At 37.5% G+C, this 18,565-nt stretch overlaps 2 protein-coding genes across 4 annotated transcripts; both read right to left on the bottom strand.

Moving 5' to 3' along the window:
* Window positions 1-3,014: 3,014 nt before the first annotated feature.
* LOC113743053 (protein indeterminate-domain 7) lies at window positions 3,015-5,589 on the bottom strand. Its single transcript, XM_027271120.2, has 3 exons — window positions 5,206-5,589; window positions 4,680-5,076; window positions 3,015-4,253 (listed from the first exon to the last, which is right to left on the bottom strand). Exons 1-3 carry the CDS (start codon window positions 5,438-5,440, stop codon window positions 3,179-3,181), a joined length of 1,707 nt encoding a protein of 568 aa, XP_027126921.1. The 5' UTR covers window positions 5,441-5,589; the 3' UTR covers window positions 3,015-3,178.
* A 6,413-nt stretch (window positions 5,590-12,002) lies between these two features.
* Window positions 12,003-17,685, bottom strand: LOC140005861 (putative hydrolase C777.06c). 3 transcript variants are annotated; one of them, XM_072046995.1, is made up of 11 exons: window positions 17,413-17,682; window positions 16,633-16,760; window positions 16,403-16,515; window positions 15,593-15,634; window positions 14,570-14,625; window positions 14,373-14,449; window positions 13,508-13,627; window positions 12,715-12,791; window positions 12,568-12,631; window positions 12,415-12,465; window positions 12,003-12,338 (listed from the first exon to the last, which is right to left on the bottom strand). In XM_072046995.1, the coding sequence occupies exons 1-11, from the start codon at window positions 17,588-17,590 to the stop codon at window positions 12,171-12,173; spliced, it is 1,074 nt and encodes a 357-aa protein (XP_071903096.1). In that variant the 5' UTR covers window positions 17,591-17,682; the 3' UTR covers window positions 12,003-12,170. The 3 variants fall into 3 exon arrangements, 2 of the variants coding, with proteins under 2 accessions (XP_071903096.1, XP_071903097.1); XM_072046996.1 differs by having other exon boundaries at window positions 17,351-17,484; XR_011813402.1 differs by lacking the exons at window positions 12,003-12,338; window positions 12,415-12,465 and having other exon boundaries at window positions 13,416-13,627; window positions 17,413-17,685.
* Between the last annotated feature and the right edge of the window lie 880 nt (window positions 17,686-18,565).

The raw sequence follows: 18,565 nt of genomic DNA, 5'->3' as shown, positions 1-18,565 counted from the left end.
AATTTCCAGCGCCACCGTGACCTACCATTTGCAATTTGTAGTTTCTCAAATATCTGAGAGAAAAGAAAGTTCGTTGCGTTTAACAATACGGCTTGCTTTTTGAGTGGAATTTTCGCAGGGACTCATGGCATGTGGATGCAGAGTGACATTTTGCAGTCCGAGTATTCCATTTTTCTTACTTTCCTGAAAAAATGAAAAGGCAGAATAGTTTTCTTTCGCAGTTTTGGTCTAAGAACAGTGTTGAACTGATTATCGTTAGAGTCGATCGTTTGCTCGTTTTGTTGGATCCTTAATCCAACGTTGGACTTATATGTGGATAATTATGTGTGGTAAACTGTCAAATAAGATTAAATCCAATTAAAGTGATCAATTATGATTTGAATTTTAATGTATCTAACAGGACGTGGGTCTTTAATGTGTAGAGCTTTAAGGGTAATTTTTATTTTTGTGATGGGCTGAAATAGGAATTCAAAAGATAACAGAAAAGTTATCTATAAATAGAGTTTTGATCCTCAAGTCACACGTATTCTTATTGTCGTATTTTCTAGTACCATAAAATAGCTCTTTCTTAATATCTCATCGTCAGAAAAAGATACCAGAAAGAAATTAAAGGGTTCTCTCTAGGGAATAGCAAATACGTGTTGATCTGGAAGGTCACTCAAAAAAAAAAATCTTTAAGAATTCAAGTGCCAGTTTGTCAATATGAATTCAGGTACACTTTCGCAATTTTACTGTTAATTTATTTCTTAATAATTGTCATAAAAATTTTAGATTTAATAGTGGATGGTTTTCACCAAAAGTTAAATATAAACAACCACAAACATGCACATTCTTTTTTTTTTTTTGAGGAAATCATCTGCTCATTCTTAAAGACAACATCATAATTAATTAATCACTAGATCTAATGCGCCGATCATAGTCCAAGGAAGCATAAATGTTGGACTTGAGTCGCCAGCCGGGCGCATGAAACAACAATGAATTACGGCAGTCACGTGCAGGCAGTACGTAACATTTTAAAATTGCCTTTTGTTTCCTTAGATATTAACGGAAAAACATTTTAGTAATACATTCAGCGAAGGTTAAAACTAAAAGGTGCGAGTCTAATTCCTAAAATTCTCATTAGGGGCGTGAATTTTGGCAGAAGAAACGCACCGTCTAGTGGACGATTCGGGATAGAATCAACTCCAGTTATTAAATCTTTACGCATGAAATAATGGTCTGATTCTTAAAGATCCGATCCGGACACGTATCCCTCCCTCCCATATACGGATCGTGAACGAATGGGAGAATGCAAGAGACAGGAGGCATATTCCAGCAAAAGGTTAAAGGTGCTGGCTAGTTTGGACTGCGAATTTTCGCAGAAGAAACGCACCACCGTCCAGTCATCCATCCAGTGGACGGACGATTCGAGATCGAATTAACAAGACCTGGCTCGATCTCAATCGTCCCCCTGGAACCAACTCTCGAACGTAGAGGAACAGGATTCAACTCCGGTTAAATCCTTACGCATGAAACTTAAAGATCCAGACGCACATCCCTCCCAGGCCATATGCGAATCACGAAGGAATTGGAAAATGCAAGGGACAGGAGGCATATGATGAAATGCGAAACGGGAGTCAGGAGGGGCCCGGGGCAAGGGAGGGTGGAGCCTCGAGATTGTAGCCCACCTGCGTCCACATCAGGGGTCAAAGGGCATCTCTTGTTTTTGTTTTGCAAGTAAACAGCATATCTAAACCCAGGCCAGGCTCAGCTAACTTGCCCGTCTGAGACCACATTCTTCGAATCTTTTCCTACGTAAAAGGAATCCTATGCCCTTTTTTTTTTTTTTTTTGGGTACCCCTCGATTCATCACCCTTACTACAAGTGAGCTGATACTACCACAGTGAGTATATCCCTGATCAGCTCACTTTTCACAGCTCCATACCATACTACCACTTGGATCAACTCTTTTTAAACTCAGCAAAATTCTGCGTGTCTTTCGCCCCATACAACGCAACAAGAGGCAAGACGGAGGTAGTACTGATTTTCAGGACAAAAATAGGTCAATCATGTCATTCTTTTTCAGCTGGAAACATTATTATATGCGTTTTGAGATTCTTGTCACGCTCACTTTAAAGTTTAAAGGGAAGTTTAGGCTAAAAAGGGAGGACATTTTAAATTGCTTTTCATCATATTAGTCCTTTCCATCAACGAGCTAGCTATATATACACAGGGCTGATTGTTTAATTTTTGCCTCTCAAGATCAAGTGCTACGTACCAAATTCGAGCATCGCGCGTTAGTTATAATTAGCGATCAAAAACAGTTGTTAAATGGACGCCATTGAAGTTATTTAGTGCTCAGTAATTGCAATGAAATCATGAGAGGATGCGTTCCTCGTTGCCAAAGTTTGGACGTCGGATGTAGCCGCAGCTATGTAATATGTATATGTACGTAGCCCACCGGCTCCAAAGTCCATAACAATCATGCATCACATTTGACTTTTTACCAGACCTATCACAGCTTGCAGTCCTTCATCAATTATTGGCTCTGGAGTCTGAACAGGACTGGAAAACGTCATCGATCAAGTCTGGATTGATCCTCTTTCTCAGCATTCCTAGACCATGCAAAGTTTATCATGCAATCCATATAGGACCGAGTGCAACCAAGTAACAGTTGCGCCTTCCAAGAGTTCATCAAATTTATATCCAAAAACTGGAACGAGTAAATTAATTGACCAAGTAGATAATTAATTAGCAGAACATTTTATTTAAGTTTCACATCACTTTGGATTTTTATTTTTTTTTCCTTTTTGGGGCAGGATATGGGTCAGATGGTGTGGGGTTGGGGTAACGTGACAAACTACTAAAATAAGGATGGTTTTTGCAGGTTTCCACTATGCAGACAGTACGCAGTATTATCTGTAAAATCTAAAAATGGCCTCAGTGTTTTCTTGGTTTCTCTTATCAGATTTAGGATTACAAGCATTAATTCTCGAAAGGTCTGTAATATATATATATATATATATATATATATCTAAGCAAAAGTCTGCTAGATTGCTAAAATATTAGGGTTTCCAAGGATCAAGAATATCCATTTCTTCCCTTTGGAAGATGAACCCTGAATATTAAACTATTGAATGTTCAAAAGGCTAGCAAGTTAGAGCTACCTCAAAAGCTAAACATGTACCGTGATCAAAATCTAACCTTGCCATGACTTTTGAGATGCGTTCTGATGATGCTCATTAGAAGCAGTAGTATTCATGCAATTACCGAAACCGGCAATATTAAAAATGTCACTGTGAGAAAGAGGCCTTAAACCAAGAAAATCCCTCGTCATGCGATCATTGCCGCCGCCCACGATGCCTCCGCCGCCGCCGCCGCCACCTTCACTATCGTTAGCCCTCATGAAGGAACTGTTTGATGTCTTCTTCGGGTTGAGAATCCCACCAAATGCGTCTTCAAACGTTGAGCCTTCAAATCCAGTGGTTGCAGAAGAAGAAGAAAGAGAGTTCATCATCATATCTTGAAGAAAAGAAGTAGGAGGAGGAGGAGGTGGAGGTCCACCAGCAGCAGGGTCTGCAGCTTTATTCCCATATGAAGCCAAGCCATTGACAAACGTCCCACCGGCCAAGTCTTCACGTGAGGACAAATTCAGTCCAAAATTTCCAGTTGTAATATTGGTAGCAGAATCAGCAGCAGCAGCAGCAGACACGTGAGCTTGGTGGGGTCTAGTGTTCAGCATGACTGCAGGTGGAGCTGCACCACCTGCACCTGCTTTGCTGCTGCCCATGGCTGCTCCCATCTGAGCTGCTTTTTGCAGCAATGCAGTTGCAGATATGTGTGGGGAGGTCGTGGGATGGAATGGTGGAAGATTAGGTCCAAGATTAGGGTTAGGGTTTTCATGGAGGGATAATTCTTGATGGCATTCTGAAAATCCTGGACCCAGTCTTGGGGATGGGAAGATTGAAGAAGTGAGGTCTACTGGTGGTGGACCGGGACCTGGTCCGGCTCCAGCTGGCATCGGAGAGCATGCTAGCCATGGTGGAATTTCAGGCCTCAGATTAAAAGTGTGTTGCTCTTTTTTAAGGGAAAATAAATGGGGATTATCCTGGTTGCCGAACTGTTGTTGAAGAGGATTGATGTTGTTCACATGACGGGGTACTGTGGAAGCACCAGCAGCTTGGGAGGAAAGGAGCGGATTTCCCGGAATAGCTCTAGCACTCTCTTCTGCTAGTGCATCACAAAAGGCTCTATGTGTGATAAAACTGTCCCTCCTGAAATTTTTTAAGCCAAACATGAACAAGAAAACAAAAACAATCACAACATGCCAAGATAATGCACTGTCCATTAACTAGTATGGTTTTTCCGCTGTCTGTCTCTCTCCAGTGAGTAGAATTTTGTTTGCATTTGCCGCATAATAACAACAAACCAATTAATAAGCGTTGCGAACAAAATTGGCTTCCTCAATTGAGGAGGCTATTTGGTAAAATAATCCTCCCCATACGCATTAGACCACAGAAAAAGAAAAAAAAGTAGGAAAAGAAAACGAAGGACTTTATCTGCTAGAAAATAAGAAGTGTATCAAATCCCATATACATCTAAAAAAACGAATATTAGATAGGAAGATTTCGGTTTGAAGGATTTTAATTCCTTTCCACTCTGATGATTTTGGAGGGGTTGAATTGAGTTCAGTTAGTTACCTAGAGAAAAGGGTTCCACAGTCACATCTGTACTCCCTAGTGCCACAGGTTTTGGAATGAGCTTTCCAGTCTGATTGAACTGCATACCGCTTTGAGCATTTGTCACATTTCCACTTCTTCTCACCGTGCTTTCTGCAAAAGTGCTTCTTGATTCCGGTTAGGTCCCCAAGGGCCCTTGACGGATCATGGTGGACACAACTAGCTTCTGGGCACACGTATACTTTCTTCTTTACTTCCTTGTTTGTTCTCTGCTTCAGCTTCCATGGCAGATTATGACCTCTTCTGTGAAGTTGAAGATTCTGATCCCTCTGAAACCCTTTGTTGCAAATTTCGCAAATGAATCTGTTTGTTGCCAAGAGAGTCTTGGGAGACAAAGCTAACACTTCCGCATCAGGGTCTGATTCAATCATTCCCAAAAACAAAGAGAATTAGCATTAATCAAGAACATTAACAGGTAACTGTACTTAACGCTGATGAATAACAACCAACAAAAGTCGAGTCTTTTTTTCATTTAATGAAGATGCACCTGGATTGCCCGGCAGATTTCTCTTCTTCTTGACTGCTTGCTGAGGTTGAGCAACCTGAGTTTGATTTTGGGGAGCAAAGTATTGCTGTGGTGGATATATGCTACCTCCTGATCCATTATCATTTCTATTGACAGAAGAAACACTAGCTTCATTAGAAGCAGAGGTCAGATTAGACATGTTTTCCTCCATAACGGGCTGTGCTGGTTGCTGCTGGACTATCAGACCTTTCATCATTCGTCTTATGATATATATGAGCTGGCTAACATCAGCAGCTACTTCTAATCATCGCAAACTTTCAAGATATCTAAAGGGATATTGCAGCATGAGTCACAAACCTTAAAATTTAAAGCAGTACTAGTAGTACTACCATGTAAGAGAAAGATATGTGTGCGAGATCTAGAGACAAATCGAGACCTAGAAAAAAAGCATTAAAGCAGGTGAAAATGGAGAAAGAGAAGAAGAGAGAAGAAGAGGAATCAGGTACAGCGGCAAAAAGATACGTTTTTTTTCCTTTTCTTTTTTTCTTTTCAAAGCAAGACTCTTTGTTTGTTTGAATCCCAAAATTTGCCTTCAGCTGCAGCCTCTCCTGAGACGATGTTCTCTTCTTCCTTTGGCATCAACCCAAGAGACAACGTTTTGTTTTTTGATGAAAACAGAAAAGAAAAGAAAGAAGACAACCACCCTTCACCCACTACTGCTACTTGATCATGATTCAATGGCTTTTCTTGCTAAATTCAAGAAAATCCAATTATAGCACACGCATAAAAGAACAAAGCATGTATTGAACTAGACCAAACCAACAACTTCTGGGCTTCTAGCTAGTAAGACCGTTTTTTCTTTTTCTTTTTCTTTTTCTTTTTTTAGATGGGAGAGAGAAGGATGGGTGTGGATGAGAATTGAGAAGGCATCGCTCTGTAATCCTCAAACTCTTGTCCAGAGCTGGCTGCTAGCACATCCCAAGAGAAGGCCACAACCCTACGGCTAACTCTGACGTGCACTTTCTGTCTTTTCTTTTGTTGCCTTCCCACCCCCAGAAAAATCTCATCTTTTCTTTGCTTTTAACAAAGTTCAATTTTTTTTTTTTTAGCACACTTTTTTGGCTCAGCTCAAATCCACCACCTTTCCCTTCTCTTAAAAAAGTAGGTGGAAAAAGCAGTCATGTAAAAAGAGGGTTTGATTTGTATATATTTATAGAGAGAGATGGAAAGAAAGGAAGAGAGAGGGAGACAGAGGTGTTTGATTTATTTTTGTTGTAAAAATTTTCTCTTTCAGTCATGATGCGGTGGGTGCTTTGAATTGCTAGCTAGTCTTTTTGTAGACCCCTCTTTTAAAACTTTTGCAAAATTTACAGTAACATGATTGAGTCATTGATTAAATTGTAGCAGAGACAAGCTTCATGGCTAAAAGGCAGATTATCCATCCTACCTCACTTTTTCTCCCACCCTTTAGTCCTTCAATTGCTTCATCATTTCATGATCAGTAAACCTCCAAAAATTGTTTAACTGCAAGCATCCATCGCACCCTGTGGGGTTAAGTTCCCACATCGCTTGGGGGGGTTTGGGGGGTTTAGTAGTTAAGTGCTGCGGAGCACTTCAAAAGTTGCCGGCTTTTGAAGTGTCTTCGCAAAGTCCATTTATCGAAACACTCATACAAAAAACTGTGAGTTATGAAAGGGAAAAACCTGTCTCGGGGAGTCTGGGGGGTCTTTATCTCTTAGCAGCGGGGCACCCTGTGGGGTTAAGTTCCCACATCGCTTGGGGGGGTTTGGGGGGTTTAGTAGTTAAGTGCTGCGGAGCACTTCAAAAGTTGCCGGCTTTTGAAGTGTCTTCGCAGAGTCCATTTATCGAAACACTCATACAAAAAATTGTGAGTTATGAAAGGGAAAAACAAGCATCCATCGCAGAAATTTCTGACATTTCTGCTTTTCGCTTCTTCCTATATAAAACAAAAAACAACTAGTGAGCCAACCCGGCCGCATGGCTGCCTAACCATCCCAATCCACCAGTCTACTACGTACCCTTCCCTGTTTTCAAGATCAGAATGCTGAGTACTACTTTCTAGTTTCTAGTCTACCCGAAAAAATTCCTGAAATTTAATCTATGATTTCAGGAAAAATTCAAATGAAGATGGAGGCTTTGTCTACAAACAAGGGTTCTTTAACAAGAAAATTAAATTGACAGGAATTCGCTATCTAAGCCAATTAACAACTAGGAGAAGAATGATATATATATATATGAATTAATCATTCCTACACTGTCAGCATTGGATGAATGATAACTATGCAACATTTGAATTTCAATTTTTGCACACATGTCATGAATTCAACGATGATAGTGTATACGCTGTCAGTATATATAAAATTTACTATATATATATATATATATAAGAAGTTCACTGATAGATGCTGACCTGTTTCCATTTTAGAAATTCTGACGACTAATGTTTGATTGACTAGTCTTAATCGAAGTTCTTTCACGATGTCCAAATATGAATAATTAAAATATTTCCAATCGTAAAGGAAAAAGTTGGGTTCTAGAACTATAATCAGCAACAACTTTTTCTTTAATCCTAATTCCTAAACTTGAGATGTAAAGGTCATTAGACAATAATCGAAGAGAATTAATAAAAAGGAAAACGAGTGGAGCATTTATGGAGCACCATTCGATGCATGTGCCTATTTGGCATCCTCTCAGATTAGTAACTAATTAGTACTGTAGTATAATATTTCGGGTGAAGTGCATGTAATTAATTAAAGCAATATATGGAAATGAACTATAGTTTAAGGCGTCGGGCAGCCCAATATTTAATCAATCATATGCTGTATGTGGATTGATGTCTCACGAGATGGAGGATATGTTTAACTGGAATTAGAAAATTATTTTTTGTTTTGTCATTGTCTTGTTTGTTCTTCAATGATTTGGGTTCTGAATGGGATCTCGCTCAAACCGAGTGTTAACATGCTTAGCCAGCTCATCTGTCCCTCTCAAGGAACTATCATTAAAAAACAAACAAAGAAAGAAACCAATTTTTTTTAACTGCATCAGATTAATATATTCTTTGCAAGAATAAAAAAAAAAGATTCAATGGTAAGTTGCATAATGGTCAGTCATCGCCCTGATCAGGAACTTACATTACACGCATTTCTCTTTTCCTCACTAATTGAATAGCGCCGAAGTCCAGGCTCTTATTAGCTAGTCTCAGAATTTTCATCACTAAATCAAAAAATTGCCAAAAAAAAATGGACAAAGAAAAAGAATACAAAAGAAAGAAGAAATGAACCTCAACACAAGGACAGCTTCGATAATCCGTACCAATTCTTGATATTGGTAGTCCAACCCCTCTATTGGCTATTCCGAAATACTCTAACAAATTTATCACAACTGGATGGACTTTAACTTTTCCATCCCGATCGACATAAATACACTGGAGATCTTTCTTACACACAATGAGGGGGATGAAGCGTAAGTTCTTCTGGGTCCTTTATAGAGCTGTTTAACGAATCAAACTGTTCGGTAGCTCGATTCATTTTGATTCATTCGTGTTCGTGATAGGCTCGTTCGAAACCTTAAATGAACCGAGTTCAAACGAATTTTTTGTTCGATTAATAATCGAGCGAACGCGAATATATTCACGAACGTTCACGAACATGAGTATGTTCGCGAATTTTGAAGAACGTTCGCGAACATGGACATAATTGTCATATGACAAATTTTATGGCTAGACTTTTATATTTGGAGGGCAAATTGCTTTGTTTTATTTGTTGTTTTTATGTTAATGTTAGTTATATAGTTAATGAATAATAGAATTTAGTCACCTGGTGCTTTAATTATTTTTTAGGATGATTAATGATTTGTATGGCATATTTAAGACTTAAAATAATCTGAATTTGAACTTTTCGAACATGTTCACGAACGGCTCGTTTATGTTAAATGAGTTGAACACGAACTCGAATTTGAACATGAACTTTGCTTAACGAGTCGAATACGAGCATAGGTTTGAAGTTTGAAAGTTAACGAACAAACATGAATATTGTTCGAATGGCTTAACGAACAGAATTCAAACATAAGATACTCGATTCGATTCAACTCGTTTATAACTCTAGTCCTTTAAGCTAAGAAGGCAAATGAAGGGGTCTAATTAATGGATGCAGCGTCATTTTTTTCCCCTAAGCAAATGGTTGAATTTCTGTAAACACTCTATTCTAATGAATGGTTAGCGTCAAAATTACATACGAAGTCAAATATTTTTAGGCACATATCAAATGAAATACTATATGTGTTTACGGACTTGTCATCGATATGATTGTCCGTAAACTCCCGTGAAGAAGAAGAAAAGCAAATTACAAAAAAGTTGAATACTTAAATCCCTTGGCTAAAGCTTAGTCCGTTTGGATTGAAGATGACTTGGAAAAATTCTTTTAAAATAATAGTACAGTTTTTTTTTTTTTTTTTGTGATGTGATATATATGAAACAAACAAATAAATTAAAAAATAAAAACATTGTTTATGATGTAATTAATAAAAAAAAAATTCCCAAGTAATTTGCTATCCAGGCGCGAGTACCCTCGCTCTCTCACTCGCATCGCTAAGTAAAGCGAGGATGATGTAAAAAGCCCAAAGAGATGGTTTTTAACAAGGTAGAGCCCATTCCCATATTTTTGAGCAGGTCCTGTCTACGTCAGTATCAACGAACGGGCCCATGCAATGGCAGCTATATGGTCCTCACATCTCACTCAGAGTCACTGGCATAAGCCGTTATAGGCGAAACAAAGGGAAAGAGAATAATCCACACACGAATATGAATATGATATGGCCATCGGGAATTCACGAGGAGCTACCACACCGCATGAAAACAACGGTGGGTCCACTACCAGTGGATTGATAATAAATTCTCAAAAAAAAAAAAAATTTTTTTAGAGAATTGACGAGTTTTAGGTAACAAAATAAGAATTTACACTCTAACCGTCAACTTTTCCCTCTTATCTCCTCTACAATTCTAAGAAGATCAGAGGGGAAATTTGACTGAAAAAAAATTCTCAAATTCACGGACATTAATCATGAAATTTATAATTTGACTTTCAATTTTTTTAAAAAAACTATTTCCATTTTCCTTATAAAATTTGAGGTTTCTTTTAAACACGGAAAAAAGAAATTATTAATCTCTTTTACATGCACAAAAAAATAAAAATTATTAGGAAGGATGTAATAATAATGTAACCTTAACATATCGTTGATTAGCCCTCTACCACTAATCATTTGTTTATACATTTTGAGGGAAAGCTCTCAGGACCCACCAACTCTAATTACCATACACATTTTGTCCTTTGAGGTTGAGTTGAACATGGCAACGTAGCAGCAGTAGTTATTCCAAATAATTATTTGGAATAATACTCTATCCAAACAAAGTCAAAAAACTTCTTTTGTTTTTCGTTTTTTTGATACAAAAATTACTATGCAAGTCATTATGGTATTTTGTACAAAATTGTCACCTATGGAGTACGTTGAAAAGCACAAACGCTTTCACACCTCACGGCATGCTTGCTAACAGATTTTCGATTTTGAAGAAGAGGGATTGGGGGAGGGATTTTTTTTTTTTTTTTTTTTCTAAAAAAAAAGGAGGAGCTTCTTCCTCAACTGTTCTGGTAAACCTTTAATTTGCTTTAATGAATAAATTTTTTTTTTTTTAAAAAAAAAAGAAAGAGAAAAAAGAATATAATGTGGGTCGGAAGAAAGCAACCCAAACCCTTTTAGTAGCCAGGGAAAGGGACCAGTGGGGGACTCTTCCGTGACCCAGTAAAACACGCGGCCATACTTGACTGGACTTCCAAATTCGCTTGCTACCCATTTTCCTCTATCATGCACGCTACCAGTGCTAGTAGTACTTGACTGGTTGCATTATTGAGACAAAAAATAATTTGACGTTAGGGTAGGGGTGGGTTTGGGTTTTGGGTGGACTAAGGGGTACGGAAGATACAAAATATGCTAACAAGACACAAATTTTAAAATGGGTTTGGATAAAAAAAAAAATTTCTTTATGAATATATTTTTCAATCACAGTTTAACCTCACATATGTTAGTTAGATCAAATCGTTACAATATATTTTTTTAATAAATAAAATTTTTTAAAAAAATAGCAATCCAAACAGGTAAGACTGATCAACGTCACGTAGTTCGGATACAACAAAAGCATATATGGACATACTTGAATTGAATAATAATTGAATATAACAATTTAGTTACAAAATTATACTACAATTCGTTCATCATGAATTACATCATGTTCAAACCGATCCTGCCCCTGTCCCGGGCTGGGGGGTGGTCACCGGTGGTTGACATTTGACAAAAGTGGGGGGATTGTATTTCTCAGATCTCAGGAGAAGGGGGGACGAAAATTCCTTTTTGGACGCCAGTAGTACGTTAACTTTGAAATTTCCCAATGGAAACCAGTCCGTGGCCCATGGTTGATGGGTCCCCACCTCAAATTGTTGGACCGAACAGGCCCACCCCACTTACTGAAAGAGTCAAAACTGCTCGAAATAAGACTGAAAGTAGAACTGAAACTCTGGCAATCGATGACGGTACCAGTCATCAACATGGGATCGGATCACGGGTCAGCGGTCACGGCATGGGAGCAACTCAGGAGAATTATTGACGAAAACTTTGGAGGGCAGGGCTCCTTCATTCAATTTTCCTTTTTTTTTTTTTTTTGGTTGCGTTGAAGACTCTATTCTGTACTGTGCAGGGTAGAAAGCTTCATCCGGAATAACGGAGAAAATCCACAATATTTTGAAGCAAGATTGTTAAGTACCATAGTCAAAATTTTATTTGGTCCATCAAAAACACGCCTTTAGGAATCTGAGCCACTCACCAGAATCAAAATTTTGTTCTTTACAATTTCTCAAGTATCTTACAGCCTTGAAAGTTGACATTTTCCTCATCTCCTAGCTCCAACCATAATCAAAATTTTATAGGTTTACTGGCACCCGAAGCCCGTCATAACTGAGTTGTATATCAAGGCCTTCAGTCTCCCTCAATTTTCTGAGATCTTCATTCACTTTCTCGTGATCCATTAGATGCATCATACCAGTGAAAAGCGTTCTTCTGGGTTGAATTTTCCTAACTTCATCCAGTGCCTGGAGCATCAAAGCACAGATGTTCAGTGAAAAGAATAAAATTTCCAAGGTACCAATGGAAGACCAAGTTACACACCCTTGGAAGTCCAAAATGTGTCGAAGAAGATCGATCGGGCCTAAGGGCGTCCTGCAAACAAAATGGCACAGAGAATTGGCTCCAGTCAATCTGGATATGCCAAAAAGTATACATAAATGAAATATAAATATAGAGAGAGAACATGAAAGAGACCAGGATAAGGAGTTCACAGTCCTCCAGAAGTGGGTAAGTTTCTTCAGGGATTTCACTGACATCACTGCATATTTGTGCAAGAAGGATTAGCAACATTCCTTTAAGCGATAGACGGCAAAAACTTCGAGTACTCGTCAAACCATTTACCTGATATAACAAATATTGCCAAAACGAAAACCCAGAGAACGGTAATTCTTTCCATGCCAGACAGGTAGAGGTGTAAACTGATGAAAGAAACACAAAATAAACTAGGTAATTGGCAGAGCGCGGCAAAACAAATGCCAACAAATGTTAAATCATACATAAAATGACAAGATGCACATAGAAAGAAAGCAGGATAAAAACATACAAGTCTCTAAGGTGTTCACGCCACTAAGAAAGCTACCATAACACCTCAGAACCACCATCTCTCTTCCCCAAAAATAGAAACTAATAACATAACTGGACAGCTCAAAAGTGACAGAGCATAATGTTGCTCCTGCAGCTCTGGGCTTGTCATCCCCAACTTAATTCTTATCATAAAGAAATTAATTCACAATTTGTCATTGTGATTACAGATTTGAGTATTTTGCAATGATCTCCAACACTTTTCAGGTTCTCATGTCTGAAAGAAATAACTCATGATCAACTGATCGAATATAATGGGATTTCTGATGAATGCATGCAAAAGTGTTATATTTCCAGCAATCATCAAATTGATAGTGACAGATACCATTTAGAAACACGAAAACCAGTACCATCTAATAAATAGCCTAGAAACATGGTCCAACACACAGCTAATGTCATCATATTTCTCTATCAGAAGTCAAAATAGGTTATCATTATCAACATGTTAGAAGAGAACTCACAAGGATGCCCAAAATCTCAGCATGACAACTCTTTGAAAATCTGCAAAAGGAAGCGCACTCTAATAATGAACAAAAGAGTGAGAAATTCTGACCTTAAGGTCATGTACAATGAAAGGTTCCTCGTGGATAATGTTAAATTGCAATTCTGAGACAGCGGCACCAGGAACGATAACACTGGTATCAACTAAATAATAATGAGTTTTCTTCATCACCTGCATTATAGACAAAATATGATACGTTGTGAGAACCCCTGTGAAGTATTTTCTTGCTTTAAATTATTGTCATCTCATTACATTATGATGAACCAAAAACATTAAGCATCTCTTGAAAATATTTTAAGGGAAACTGCAGAGTATATATATATACAACAAAAGCGTGATTGCAATTAGATAAAAAATTATATGCTTCCATGCATATTTCTTAGGATTTTTCAACCCAAAAGAGACCCTATTTGATCACCCCTATGCTTGAGGCGACCAATTACAACACGACTGGTGACAAAAGTGCAGCACAGGCTAGCTTTTACTTCACAGAATAGCCACCAATCGCCAATGGACCAATTCACTGGGTGCAGAACTACCAAAGGAATCAGGAACGGCCTTTTAAAATTTCTTCTAAAAATAAGGAAAACTTAACAACCAAATTTACTATAATACAACACATGACACAATAATTTCAGAGGTATGGCACAAGAAACTCGAAAGTGTTGGGTTTTGTGGTGGTGACGGTGGTGGGGGGGGGGGGGGGGGGAGGGGGAAGAGGAGATTCGCGTATTTCCGTAAAAGAAGCATCCTTAGCTTGAATGTAATAAAAATTTGAACACGAGTAGACTTTCAATGATAAGTCATGCACATACATAGAGCGCTATACAAAACCTTAAGGCCACATGGGCATATAGATTGAAAACTCAACAGAGAAAGTAAGATGTGCTTCAGCAGGTTGAAGTAAAATTCGGACCTCAAAGTCACGCATTGCAACATAAATGGGAATAGATGGCTGGACATTGTTTGTCCAATCACGAAGATCATCCAGACCTGAACAACACAAACTTCAGTATATGATTCAGTTTAATTCACAAGAAAGAAACTAAAAAGGAACTAATAAACCTATCCATCATATATAAGTAAAGATCAAAAGGCATGCATGCCAGAGACCTCCAATTGCATCAGCATGAGAATGAGTAATAATAACTGCATCAATTGTTCTTACCCTGCAAAAAATGCATCTAGTCAAGAAAGCCATATACATGATATTCCATATCAATTTGAACAGGCATGACATTTCACAACTTTACTACTTGCTTCGTAAGAGCAGAAACAGAGAGATGAAGCAACTGAAAAGAAATATTCACTTGAAACTTCGAGCCAAAGCTACAGAACAATGTCTTTAAGAGGCAGTGGAGCTTAGAAATGATGATGGCACTTCTTACTTACAGTAAAAGAGCAGAAAAAGACGGCACTGGAAGTACCAAAGGTAATTATACTCATTGATAGAAAAAGGAGACCACTCTCCTCCCCAAACAGTAATGCTCTGCAGTTCCTTTATCTTAAAAAGCATACATTGGTCCTATGTAATTCTAAGAGCAAGCTTATCTGTAACTGGAGTGAATATTCGTTCTGGTATTTAAACAGGTGCAATCTCTAATAAGTGGAGTATGTCTTAAAGCTAACATGTCCAAAATCCAATGTGCAATCTTTCAATATTAACGATCAAAAGTGAAATTTGAAGTATGTTGTATAAAATATCTCACAAACAACTGACATAGTCATGAATGCAACAGAAATATTACAGGGTGAAGAGAAAAATTAAAAGTCAAATAAGTTAATCCCTCTCATAGATCTCCAGTTAAACCATTAAGACCAGTCATCTCCATTTCTAATGAACGTATAGGACAGGTTTAATTGGAACAAGCAGCATAGGGAATGGCTACTTATTCAACAAATCATCAATCCATTGTCACTTCCAACTTTACTATTGATAATGTTTGTAGATACACTGATTATTAGATGAGAAAACAATGTGGTGAACTTATTCACATTAATATCATGTCTCAGATTCATCCAGTTGTGAAATGAACTAGAAGAGACACAAGTTCCAATTACAAAATATCTGACAGAATTAAGTGTCTTATTGACTCCATCTGATGGCAGCCGGAGATTCAATTAGAAACAGCTTACCCAAAAGTAGGAAACCATCTTAGGGCGCTATGGTAGAAGAACCTGCATAAAGAAAGGACTTTTCTTGCTCAACAGATGGTTGACAAATTTTCAATTCAAAGAATACATGAAACCGTAACAATTATTTACCTTATTTCCTCTTCTTATTATTCCTTTCTAAATTGATCTATGCTCTTGGTTCAATGTCCTTAAACTATCATTCTTCTATTTAACATTGTTTATGTAGAGCAAAAAGTCACTAGCAAATTGGTAAAAATATCAGATGCCACTGCATCAGGAATCCCATTTTATAGGTTTAAATAATTCAAGCCCAGAATCTTCTCCTGCTAACAAAATATGCTGTGTTTTTAAGAAAATTTTCAAGACAATATCAAATCAATTATGTCCAGCCGACTTAACCAAGGTTTGAGTTGAAGGGGAAAGAATCAGAGGTAAGACGAGAATGTCTTTGGTTTCAAGATAAAATGCTGAGAAACATGACACAGAAGGTGAAAAGGAGAAGGATACAGAGGAAACATACGAAACTTTATAAACGTCTACCAGACAATGCCTATGACCAGCAGTCTGGCAGATGCTAGGAGGGAGCATCTACATGCTAAAGGTTGGTCCTGACTGTCAAGTGACTGCACTCACCCTGACATATAGCATCTAGAGTTCTCATCCTACTCACCAGGAAACATCAAGCTCATTTGCTCATGAAAGTCCACATGGGATGTATTCTCATACTATCAAGAAAACTATGAATTTGATGAATGATCAATATACTACTGTTTTTCCTGAAAGCAAATAATAAAAGCTTCTGTAACATACTTGCCAGCATCTATAAGAATGTTACATTTTCCAGAGGGCCTGGGATAACGAATAAGTAGGCTCGTGTTAAGCCTCCTATTTTTGTTACCAGGTTCTGCAGCTTGTGCGCAAACCTGTAAAAATGGCAATAAAAAGATAATTTTCTTTTTTAAAAAAAAAAATTTAAATAAATATTCCTAAAAAAGGAGTAAACAATCAAAGTTGCACAATATAGAATGGTTCAGAATTACTGGACAGGTCTTTGTAGGATTAGTGAGGCAGCTAACACGGGGGATTCCTTCACTAGTTCCTGTCCCTACAAATACAATTTCAGGTTGCTCTGGCAAAATTTGTAATGCAGCCTTGGAAGTTGCAGGGCCTGTAATGGTTTTAGGTGTTACAAAACATATAAGAATATGCCAAGGAACATTGGAACAAATTTTATAAACAATTGCACAAGTAAAGTGACTAGACTGCTAACTTCTTTTTGTTTAGAAAGATTATGTAAAGAGCACACTAGAGCAGATAAAACAAATTACACGCTGAATTACTGATAAGAAACACCGCAAAGACCAAATCTTACTGCTCGTTCTGGCTAGGACACACAGTGGCCTACGACATTCTAACAATATACAGTAACCTATAGTTCAACAGCAGGACAAGTTCAGTCTAACGTGCTTCAAAAACTTCACACCAACCTTTTAGCTAAAAGCAGAAGGCACCGAGACTCCCCCATTCGCCAACTAAATCTCTAACTTGGGAGTGATGGTCAATTTAGAAATACATACAATGTGAATTAAGGAATTAATAAAAGCATGGAAACCAATAAAGAAATTAGAAATGTTTCTTACAAGGGAGAAAAAAAATTAAACTATCAAAATGCATTAACTCAGAACATAGTTGCCAAACTGAAGATTTTGAAATAGAGCCCTTAATCAAATGATTAGTGGATTAAAACAAAAAGTGAACCTTTAAACATGCTTCATTGAAAACTGAAATCATGAGGGAAGGTCAAGGGACGAGACGCATACTAGTGGAAGTTGAATGAAGAGAAGCTGTGAGGAAATGGTGAAACCGAGAGAACCCGTTTCTTGAAAAAGAAATTGAAGTATTTTTAACGCACGAAATTTGGCGGGTGGAGCGGGTAACGGAGGCAAGTGAAGTCGGAGCAGTGCGAGGTCGGGCTGTCATTCCCAAAAAACCCACCATTTTTTTGGTTCAGCTGTGGATTAAAGAGACTGAAGATCCTATTGGGGTAACCTTCCACGGGTTTAATTTAAAAGGAAAAATGAAAAAGAAAGGGAACTTGGAATGTAGAAAGGTATCTTTCTACGGGTTTAATATAAAAAGGTGGGTTAATTACAATTAATACCGTTAAGGTATATCTCATTTATCACGTTATTTCCTAACTTTTAATTTTACTCGCTTAACCTCCTATTCGACAAAATTACCCTTCCATTATTTTGACTTTTCAGTTACCTTTTTTTCCTCTCTTGTATTTCTTTTTCTCTTTCTTCTATTTTTCATTCTTCCCAATGGAAAACTCCATCCCAACGGGAATTTTTATTTTGAGTTTGTAATTAGATTTTTGGTGAAGGTTTAAAAGGTATCAAAAACTAATTTTGATTGTTTGTGTGATGCCACGTGTCACAAATTTCAGTTGATGATTATTAATTAGATCACAATTTCATCTTATGATATTTTTCTTGAGAATAAAATGAGAAACTAGAAAACCAAAATTAAAAGAATTGAAAGGCTAAAAAAATTTGTATTTCAAGAAAGTGATTTGAATATTTTTTAATCATTTGAGGAGAAGATAGATCTCTACAATTCTTCCTTGTTTTTTATTTCAATCATTAAGATGAAAATTTTTGCGGGAAAGAGGAAGAATTAAAGAAAGAAGAAAGAGGCAAAGAAAATAAAAGAGCACAAAAGGGGAAAGGAAAAAAATAAAAGAGAAAAATAAGAGTTTAGAATAATAGAGGGATAATTTTGTCCAATGGGGGATAAAGTGAGACAAAAAAATAGTGAGGGGGTAAAGTGAAAAATGAAATATACTTTAAGGGGATTAATTGTGATTAACCCTAAAAGGTATCTTTCTGGTTATGCTGGTATTGGAACTTGGAATTGGAATCTCCATCACAGAGGCAATGGAAGGAAATAAAAAGTTTAAAGCTTAACACT

This window comes from Coffea arabica, chromosome 4e, assembly GCF_036785885.1.
Source record: "Coffea arabica cultivar ET-39 chromosome 4e, Coffea Arabica ET-39 HiFi, whole genome shotgun sequence".
NCBI lineage: Eukaryota > Viridiplantae > Streptophyta > Magnoliopsida > Gentianales > Rubiaceae > Coffea > Coffea arabica.
This window is presented reverse-complemented; position numbering and strand designations above follow the sequence as displayed.

What these genes read in the sequence shown, in the direction of transcription:
- LOC113743053 (XM_027271120.2), bottom strand. Translation starts at nt 5,440, where the DNA reads ATGATGAAAGGTCTGATAGTCCAGCAGCAACCAGCACAGCCCGTTATG. An exon ending in AAATCTGCCGGGCAATCCAG is followed by an intron (nt 5,077 to 5,205) that starts GTGCATCTTCAT and finishes TGATTGAATCAG; the next exon opens with ACCCTGATGCGGAAGTGTTA. An exon ending in TGTGGAACCCTTTTCTCTAG is followed by an intron (nt 4,254 to 4,679) that starts GTAACTAACTGA and finishes AAAAAATTTCAG; the next exon opens with GAGGGACAGTTTTATCACAC.
- LOC140005861 (XM_072046995.1), bottom strand. Translation starts at nt 17,590, where the DNA reads ATGGTGGGTTTTTTGGGAATGACAGCCCGACCTCGCACTGCTCCGACT. An exon ending in ATCCTACAAAGACCTGTCCA is followed by an intron (nt 16,516 to 16,632) that starts GTAATTCTGAAC and finishes CCATTTTTACAG; the next exon opens with GTTTGCGCACAAGCTGCAGA. An exon ending in CACATTTTGGACTTCCAAGG is followed by an intron (nt 12,339 to 12,414) that starts GTGTGTAACTTG and finishes TTGATGCTCCAG; the next exon opens with GCACTGGATGAAGTTAGGAA.